Source organism: Lathamus discolor, chromosome 6 (assembly GCF_037157495.1).
Source record: "Lathamus discolor isolate bLatDis1 chromosome 6, bLatDis1.hap1, whole genome shotgun sequence".
NCBI classification, from domain to species: domain Eukaryota; kingdom Metazoa; phylum Chordata; class Aves; order Psittaciformes; family Psittacidae; genus Lathamus; species Lathamus discolor.
The window spans coordinates 6,856,413-6,864,943 of record NC_088889.1 but is presented as its reverse complement, the minus strand read 5'-3'; the positions used below and the strand labels follow the sequence as shown (position 1 = coordinate 6,864,943).

The following is an 8,531-nucleotide window of genomic DNA, read 5'->3' as shown; positions in this document are numbered from 1 at the left end:
CAGGCATGGCTCCAGCAGGTCTTTATTATGTGGCATAGTTGCTAATGGACCCAAATCTCTTCTCATTAGAGAAGCCTGGGAGATTACGGAGAGTGCAATATACTCACCCTGATGCATTATCCCTGGGCACAAGAGGTTGCACAGCCTTGAAAAGTACTGCCAATGCTGGCACGCTACCTCCTCCACTGCTCCATTCTTGCCTATAAATCCTGCTTGCTCTAGGTTCCTTGCGGCTGATGGGCACTTGCTTCATGCTAGGCAAGGCTGTGGTCAGCTTGGTCAAGCACAGAACTGTCTTCCAAATCCTTTATCCACACGGCCAGTCTCCATGAAGCCTGTTTGCCTGGGCTGGATTTCCCAGCTGTAGGAGGATGTTGGATGCGATATAAGTCAGATGTAGCGGTTTACAGACACACTATTCAGAAGAGAGATTTTCTGGTACTGTGGGGACAAATAGACTTTAGGAGATGACTCACAGTCACCATGTTGAGCTTCCCCAGCTGAGTAGGTTTTGCTGGTGTTTTCCAGAACTCTGGCATTTCTCCCTCCAGCCAGGCAAGCAGTCTTTCCTCCCTGAGGATGTGGCTATTGATAGTGTCAGGGTATCTGCTTCCATCACAGGCACACAGTCTGTATGGGCCCTTATAATTGATCTCTAGTCAAAACCCAGATGGGGATTTCAGCTGGGCCTTGCACTCCTGCAGAACAGAGCTTATGGGAATACTGAGGGACAGGCTGGGTGACAGCATGCTGCATACCCATCCCGCTGTATCCCATGATCTTTCCAAGTTGTGTGAGGCCTCTGTGGAGCTCCTTTTGTGCAGTAGGTGCAGTGGGATGGGGCCTTCCCTGTCATGGATGCACAGCCCATTACTCCTTCAAGCAGTGGATGCCACTCACAAACTGAAAGTCAGCGAAAGCATTTGCATAAGAACCAGCAGCACCATACATGGAAAATGACAGTGGAGGTCGTGTCTGTTTATCGTCAGTGCTTCACTCCTACTTACCTCAAGGTTTTCTTCCCTTTTCCCTGCCAGTGACTCAGACCTCACCTTCTCTGCTAGCCATGTACATCCTTCTTCCTTCCATTCCCTTTCCTCAACCATCTTCTCATCTTTCTCCCTGAGCACCTGCCAGACAGACCCAGGCTGGGGGCCATGCTCTTCCCTAAGTTCTGGGCAAGAGGTTCAAAGTAAGAGATTTCTCCCATTCTATAATTTCTCTGTTATGAAGAAGCTGCCCATCTCCCTGCAGTCCAATCTCAAAGAAACCTTCTTCCCAAAGAGGCTTTTTAGGTACTGTACCAACCACACCTTGTGTCTCAACCAGCATTCAGACAGCTCCTGTGGTTTACAGTCCTTTGTATCTTGTTCCTCTTTCCCATCTCCTTACTTCAGGAGGTTATGGTGGAAAGAATGAAACCAGTCAAGGTGCCCCTGCAGAAACCTAGCTTGATGTGATGTGTTGAAACTGCTCCTACAACAGATGGTATAGCCAGGTGGGGTGCAGAGGGGCAGGGTTGTGCACACTCAGCTGTGAATACCTGGCAAGGACAAGATCCATCAGGAGGAGCAGGCTCACTGCCATTGCAATAGTACATGCAGGGACCATGTGCAGCTGTCATAAACCCTGCTTGTTTCTGTGTACCACGTAACTTCTGCTGCTTGCAAACAACTGAGAGATATCATCTTTACACTCTGCAAGTGCTTTTCTATGTGGGATAGTGACAAAATTCTGCAAAATTCCCCTAGCTCAAGGCAGCATCTACCACTGATTCTTGTCCCCTGCCTGCCTCTGTATCAGTCCGCTAAACACAGCCTCTGAACCTCCTCTCTAATCTCTCCCACCATCACGGGTATCCTCCTCTAGGCACTTCGGCTGCAAGCTGTTCCTAGGAAATGATCCTGCTGATGAAATCATATATGGCCTTTGCAGATGTTGGCCAAAATCCTGGACGACTCTTTGTGCATGCTAAGGGAAGCAATTTCATGGTCTACGAGGTGCAGGGGCTTTTTACACAGTGACTTCTAGACAAAGGCATGTGTACACTGGAGATTGTAAGGGACTCTGGCACAGAGCAGAAGGCACATCCATCTCACTGCACAGATGGGTCACCACTATCTGCCTCTTGAGCAGCACGTGATTCACAGCTTAATAAAAGATATCTCATCCCAGAGGAAAGGGACGCAACTAAAGCATAGGCAGGAGAAAATGAGGAAAACTGAAAGAAGTGTAGCCTGATCTGAAGATAGCCAAGGTTATGACAGAAACACAGGTCTTATTTTCATCCCAATTGAGGGTAAGAATTGCTCTGGGTATTGAGGACTCTGTGTATACAAGAGTCAAATCTGGGACTCTTCCATTATGTGCTGCATTTCTTCACAGCTGGTGTGGGTCCACATATTGCCAGGTACAGCTACAGACCCAGGAAGGTTCAGAAGACATGCTACCTTGCAGGCTGCCAGCTTACCAACTGGAACATCATCCCTACCTCCAGTAAAATACATGGTGACAGTAGTCACTACAAACTGACACCCTGTAACTTGTTGAGAAACGTGTGAGTATCAGCTCCACCTCCTCTCTTTTCTGGGTTGACTTCTTTCCCCCTTTAACCTCAGGGGGATGGTACTGTTGCTTCTTTATACATATCTATTTGTATAACACTGGCATCCCAGAAACTGTTGAAGAAGCCAGGACCATACTGTGCCATGCAGAATAGAAATACAGAACAGCTTGACTGGGGATTGGGCCCTAAGAAAAGTGCAAAGATGTGTAGAGCACATTGATCTGCTGTGAAGGGAATCAGATGTAGTTTCAGCTTTGTAATTCACAACATCTAAGGAAAACTGTGCTTATCATAACCCCCAAGTCTTGTCACAGGAAAGGACAATGAGGTGCTAAAGCCTGCCTGGTTCTGATCCTTGCTGTTTGCTACACCAAGTTCTCCCTCTGGGAGGTTTGATACAGAACTGAGCAAATGATGTTTCTTCTGCCTGTTTGTATGGTTTGGCTGCTATTGCTCTTCCATGAATCTGCTTCCACGAATCATGGGTAAGCCTGCTGGCCTTATCCGTTTGTGACAGTTCAGGGCAGGCTGCAGATTCTCAAACTCAGGAAAAAGGAAAACTGAAAATGAAGCCAAAGAGCCGAGCAGAAGTGTCACAGAGATGTGACAGAGGTGCAGTGAGGACGTGGAAGGGACCTCCCTTCTTCAGAGTTATTTGTGTAGTGCAAATGGTAGCTTCCTACAATACACTGCAGTGGGAAGCCAGTCTTTGGAAAAGAAGCTTAAACGATTCTGGCAAAAACTTCACAACAAAGTCTTCCAAGTTTCCAAAATACGATGGAAAATATCCTCCGGGGTCAGCAAGTTGAACTGCAAGCCCTTCCCAGGACTGTAACCAGAAACACAGAAAGAGGGATCTGCTCCAACAGAGGCTGCTGGGACCAGAAGCAGCAAGGGAGGACACCACTGCAAACAGCCTTCACTCCACGCACGGCACTGTCTGTGCATGGGTGGGAGCAGTGCTGCTATGGCCCCGGAGCAGGTCCATGCCTGGCTGATCCTGTGCGTGTTTGCTGGATCCCAGAGGCTCACAGGTAGGAAATGCCCCTGCTTGGGATGTGGCTTCTTGGGTTGGGAAATGTTCCTGCGATGCCAGTGGTGCGAGACTGCCTGCTTCTTCAGGCCTTTTGACAAGGGCAGGTAGGGACAGGACAAAGGGGAATGGCTTTAAACTGACAGAGGGGAAACTGAGATTAGACATTAGGGAGAAATTCCTCCCTGTGAGAGTGCTGAGGCGCTGGCACAGGGTGCCCAGAGAAGCCGTGGCTGCCTGTCCTGGGTTTACCAGGAGCCGTTTTGCTCCTTCTTAGTAACTGGTGCAAGCTCTGTGTTTCGACTTCCAGCCTGGGCAGAGAGCTGATAACACCGATTGTTTTTAATTGTTGTTAAGTAATGTTTATTCTGGCCAAGGACTCTGTGAGTCTCATGCTCTGCTGGGGACAAGGGGAGGCCGGGAGAAAGCAGAGACAGGACACCTGACCCAAACTAGCCAAAGAGGTATTCCATACCACAGCACGTCATGCCCAGGATGTAACGGGGAGTTACCTGGAAGGGCTGGGACTGCGGGGTTGGACAAGTTATCGGTCGGTGCTCGGCTGGGGGGAGTGGGGTGAGTTATCGGTCGGCTGGTGGTGAGGTGTTGTATTCTTTCCTCTTGTTATTTCCTTTAGCATCATTATCATTGGTGGTAGCAGCAGTGATTTGTGTTATACCTTAGTTACTAAACTGTTCTTATCTCAACCCGGGGGAGTTGCATTCTTTTCGATTCTCCTCTCCGTCCGTCCAGGAGCAGGGGGAGGGCAAGAAGTGGGGGGAGTGAGTGAACGAGGTTCGTGGTTGGGTTTAAACCACGACACTGCCCCATCCCCGGCAGTGTTCAAGGGCAGGCTGGACAGGGCTTGGACCAGCCTGGTCTGGTGGAAGGTGTCCCTGCCCATGGCAGGGGTTGGAACTGGATGAGCTTTAAGGTCCCTTCCAACCCAAACCATGCTGTGATTCCATGATTCTAAATATGGTCAAATGCTCCAGCTGGCTGTGCTGACATGGGAGAGATCTGGAGTCCCAGATCACTGGAGGAGGCACTTGTACCTACTTGCAGGATAAAGACCTGCTGTGATGTTCAGTGGCAGTTGGAAGGTTTTCGTGGGTCTGCACTGTAAAAAATCTGCTCCTGCAAGAATTTTTGTGGATTTTCCAGATGCTTTTTGGGAAAAACAAACAAACAATTGTTGGATGTTAAACGAGGGACATTTTTTTCCCATCTCCAGAGGATATTTATGTTATTATTTCAATACATTATTTGTTATGATTTGTTTGATGTTTGTTTTGCTCTACTCAGGAATCTAACAGTGCACATACTTATGAGACCGTTATTAACGACAGCTTTTGGCAGCTAGTCACCAAATACACTGACTTTGAATCCAATCGTATGTAGAGGAATCATACAATAGAGAGATCTGTGAACATAGAGGATAAGTTAGCAGAGAGAAGCCCTGCAAATAAAGATTCAGATGATGCAGTATTTTTACCTGAGCTAAAAGCCTTCCTGGCTCATCCACGGAGGAGTAGGAAAGAGCAGCTACATCCCTGCTCGCCTTCCAATGCCACGGCTGGCTTGGATCCGGGAGCCTGCAGCTGTGCAGAGAAACAAATCTCTGCAGCTCTGGGGGTGGCAGTGCCCTTCTTCAGGCAGCTTGTGCATCTCCCTGGTAAGCTTTAATCAAGGATGGAAAGTTGGAAGTGCAGTTTGTTAGTAGTCATCACACACACACAGTGTTCAGTGATTTCTCTACTCTCTGTAAGAACCTGCTGACCTAAACTCTGCAGTCTTCAATATAAATTCTCCCTCTTTTTTATATAAAAAAGCTTTAATCCATAAAAAAATAATTTTTAGAAAGGTGTCTGAAAGCTTGTATTTTATGAGCCTTTTCCATCTCATGTTTCTTGACCTTAAGGATGAGTCTGTAAGAAGTAGAAGAGGGTCTTGGCTCCATGACTATGCTGAGCAACACAGAGAAGAGAGGGGATGCAGCCTCCCTATCACAGTCCTGGACTGAAGCTGCTTGATTCTCCTTTTTCACCAAGAAGGAAATAATAAAGGCAAACTAAATGCACAAAGTTAAAACACTAGAAGTGTTATGTAATGAGAAACTAAGAATTCTTAGGATTAATGTGACTTTCATATTAATAAACTCCCATTCCTCTCACCTTGTACAATTTTTTCCCCTTTTAAATGATGTGGGGTGGCCCAGCAAGGAATTAGCTGGACATAAGAGCAGTAATGCATCCATCCAGGTTTCTTTGCGCCCCCCCCCCCCCCCCCCCTTGCCTCTGCTGGCAGCAGATGCTCAGGGAAGTATAAAACCAGGATAAGCATCAGGGTATGTCTCCATCAGCAGGTCGAGGAGCCTCCCAGCACCCTCCTTCCATTAGGAAGCATTGCTTTCTCCAGAAAAAGCTGCCAAGCAACCAAACCCCATCAGTTCAAAACCTACCCATTCTCAGTGTGACAAGCTTCCTTCCTGCCTGTCAAAGCAAATGCCTTTGCTGCCATTGCTTTAGCTCTGTTGGCACGATTAAGGGCTGTCATATCCAAAAGTTACACTTGCCTCCCTTAAACACTTCTGCTTGTCCTAAAAGAAGTGTGTTTTTTCTCTTATAAAGCTTGTTTTGCTTATCAAAATCCCGTGGTCAGCATCTGTCGTGTTTGGCAAGCTGTGAGTGACAGCTCAGAAACATTGAAGATGTTATTGAGAACCAAATGACAAACATAAACAGGAAGGGCCCTGGTCGTGCGCTACCAAACTCTGCCTGATGTCTTCCAGATGCACATCCTTACAGCAGGGACGGTGCCGGTGCCAACACTCCCCATCGCAGCCCAGAGGATGCTGACATCGTGTTAGAGGTCTCCGGGGTGTTGGGGGCCCCTGGGCCAAGGCACTGTTAGTGTCCATGGTCCCACCTTCCTGCATGTAAAAACTTACATGTTCTGCTTGTTCTCATCCCTCCTGGATTTTGGGAATGCCTGGAGAACACCTCAGTGATGCCCTAATGCATTTGTGCTCCCTCCCATTGTGGGGTGCAGCTGAGGGAGGCTCTTATCCCCTCCACGGCACCTCAAACCTCTGGGGTGGGACAACGGACCATCCTGATGGGATGGGTGACTTCCCCCGGTAGCCAAGCTCCCCTCCCAAGGCAGGGGCTCTGGGGAGCTGCTGTGGGTGGGAATACAGCAGGAGATGCAGCAGGGTGGGAGAGAGAGCTGGATGGGTCCCACAGGGATACAGAAGTGTGGAGCGGTCAGAAAAGGGGTGTGGGGCTGGCAAAGAAGGACATGGAGTGGGATGAGGCGGACCGTGGGCAGCGAGCCAGGGAGCAGCCGCCTGTCGGTGTGGCCTGAGATTTGGCAGCGTTGCAGATGGCTTTACAGCTGGGTTATAACCGGCGGAGGGTTTGTGCTGGGCTTCACGTGCTGCTCTTCTCTTCCAGATGCTGTGGGGAGGGCTGGATGTTCAGGCCAACGGGGCAGTCCGGCTGCGGGATGAAGAGCTGGCCTCCCTGCGCCCGGCACGGTGGTTCATGCACGTTTTAGAGGAGGAAGTTCCCAAAACACCGGCAGAGATTGAGCAGCACCTGAGCTACTATTCACTCACTGATACCCCCTTGCCTCCAGTAGGGTTTGACCGCCTGCTTTTCACCAGTGTTTACTGCGCCTATCAGGTTCGCTCCACGCAGGGTCTGGATAAAAATCTCTGGATTCGCTTTTTCTCTCAGCTGGTGGATGAAGTCTTTCGTGATCTGTGCAAGGGGCTCTGCCCTGCGAATACCACCCTGCTCCTGGCTTCCTGGCCCTGGAAGGAGAAGCCATCTCATTTAGCATCCCTGAAACATTTATATCGCTCTAACCTGGCCAGGACCAAGGGAGATGCTTAATAAAGGAAACTACCGTAGGAAAGGACACACCTGACTTCAGCTGCATCCTTGGTTATGCTGGTTTCCACATTAGTCAGGACTCTGTGCAGATACACCACACCTTTTTGTCCTGCTCTCTGCAATGCACTGCCAACTCTATAAGGATTTCTGCACAAGCTTTTATTTTTAAGTTAAATAGGACAAAACCTTATGGTTTATGCATTTCACTCTCTCCTTATAAAGTGCATTTCACTCCTTTTTGCTTTTGTTCTGCTTGTGTTTTGGGTTTAAGTGGGCTGTGCTGAAGGGGGCAGTGCTATTCAGATGTGTTATCTGTCTTCATCTCTGATGCTTACTGGAGAGATGCCCTGGCAGTGTTTTTCCAGGAAGTCACACTGCTGTCCTAGCTGACTTTATTTCAGATCAGTCAGTTCAGCCTCTTTATATTCCTCCTGTGGTCTCAGCCAAATACAGCATCTTTTCTCCTTTCTTTTAACCAGCTAAGCAGATCTGGTTGTGTTTCATGATATAGGTCGCCTATTTAATTTCAGCTCTCTGCTCATGTGGCGTCACATTTTATGTGTCCATAATAATTTCCCATCTCAAGTATTCGCTTTTATTTAAAAAGAAACCTGAAAATACATGTATTCCGTGAAGCATTCTAGCATTTGCATATCATAGTTACACATGTACTCTGCTTTGTGTCAGTTATCAGGAATATATCTGGAATATACTTCCTTAGGGCTCATTTAAATTCCTGAGGATTGTGACCCAGTTATTTCTGGAGCAGATTTTACCTCTTCTATGAAGTTTGTTTTGTACAGCTATGGCATTTTACAAGCCAAACGTAATAAATATGTGAAGTCCATCCTCAAAATGAGAAATACGATTATGTTATAGAAGGAGATCATTAACTTTTCTCTGTCTTACACACTGCAATGTGGAATTATATAAACATAATAAGGGTTTTGATTTTTTTGTTTGTTTCTACTAGATTTCCTGCTGCCATTGTAGGTACATTAATTTTGCACATGCTTAGATGATGGCATCCATA

At 47.7% G+C, this 8,531-nt stretch overlaps 1 protein-coding gene across 1 annotated transcript; it reads left to right on the top strand.

Annotated features, from left to right (window-relative positions):
* The first annotated feature begins 3,446 nt into the window (after positions 1-3,446).
* Positions 3,447-8,425, top strand: FAM180B (family with sequence similarity 180 member B). The gene is made up of 3 exons (XM_065685278.1): positions 3,447-3,600; positions 6,391-6,470; positions 7,055-8,425. Exons 1-3 carry the CDS (start codon positions 3,513-3,515, stop codon positions 7,496-7,498), a joined length of 612 nt encoding a protein of 203 aa, XP_065541350.1. The 5' UTR covers positions 3,447-3,512; the 3' UTR covers positions 7,499-8,425.
* Positions 8,426-8,531: the final 106 nt, after the last annotated feature.

Bases quoted from the DNA above. Each gene is read 5' to 3' on its own strand.
- FAM180B (XM_065685278.1), top strand. From the start codon at position 3,513: ATGGGTGGGAGCAGTGCTGCTATGGCCCCGGAGCAGGTCCATGCCTGG. The intron at 3,601-6,390 runs GTAGGAAATGCC...GATGTCTTCCAG, and splicing joins TGGATCCCAGAGGCTCACAG to ATGCACATCCTTACAGCAGG. The intron at 6,471-7,054 runs GTCTCCGGGGTG...CTTCTCTTCCAG, and splicing joins ATGCTGACATCGTGTTAGAG to ATGCTGTGGGGAGGGCTGGA.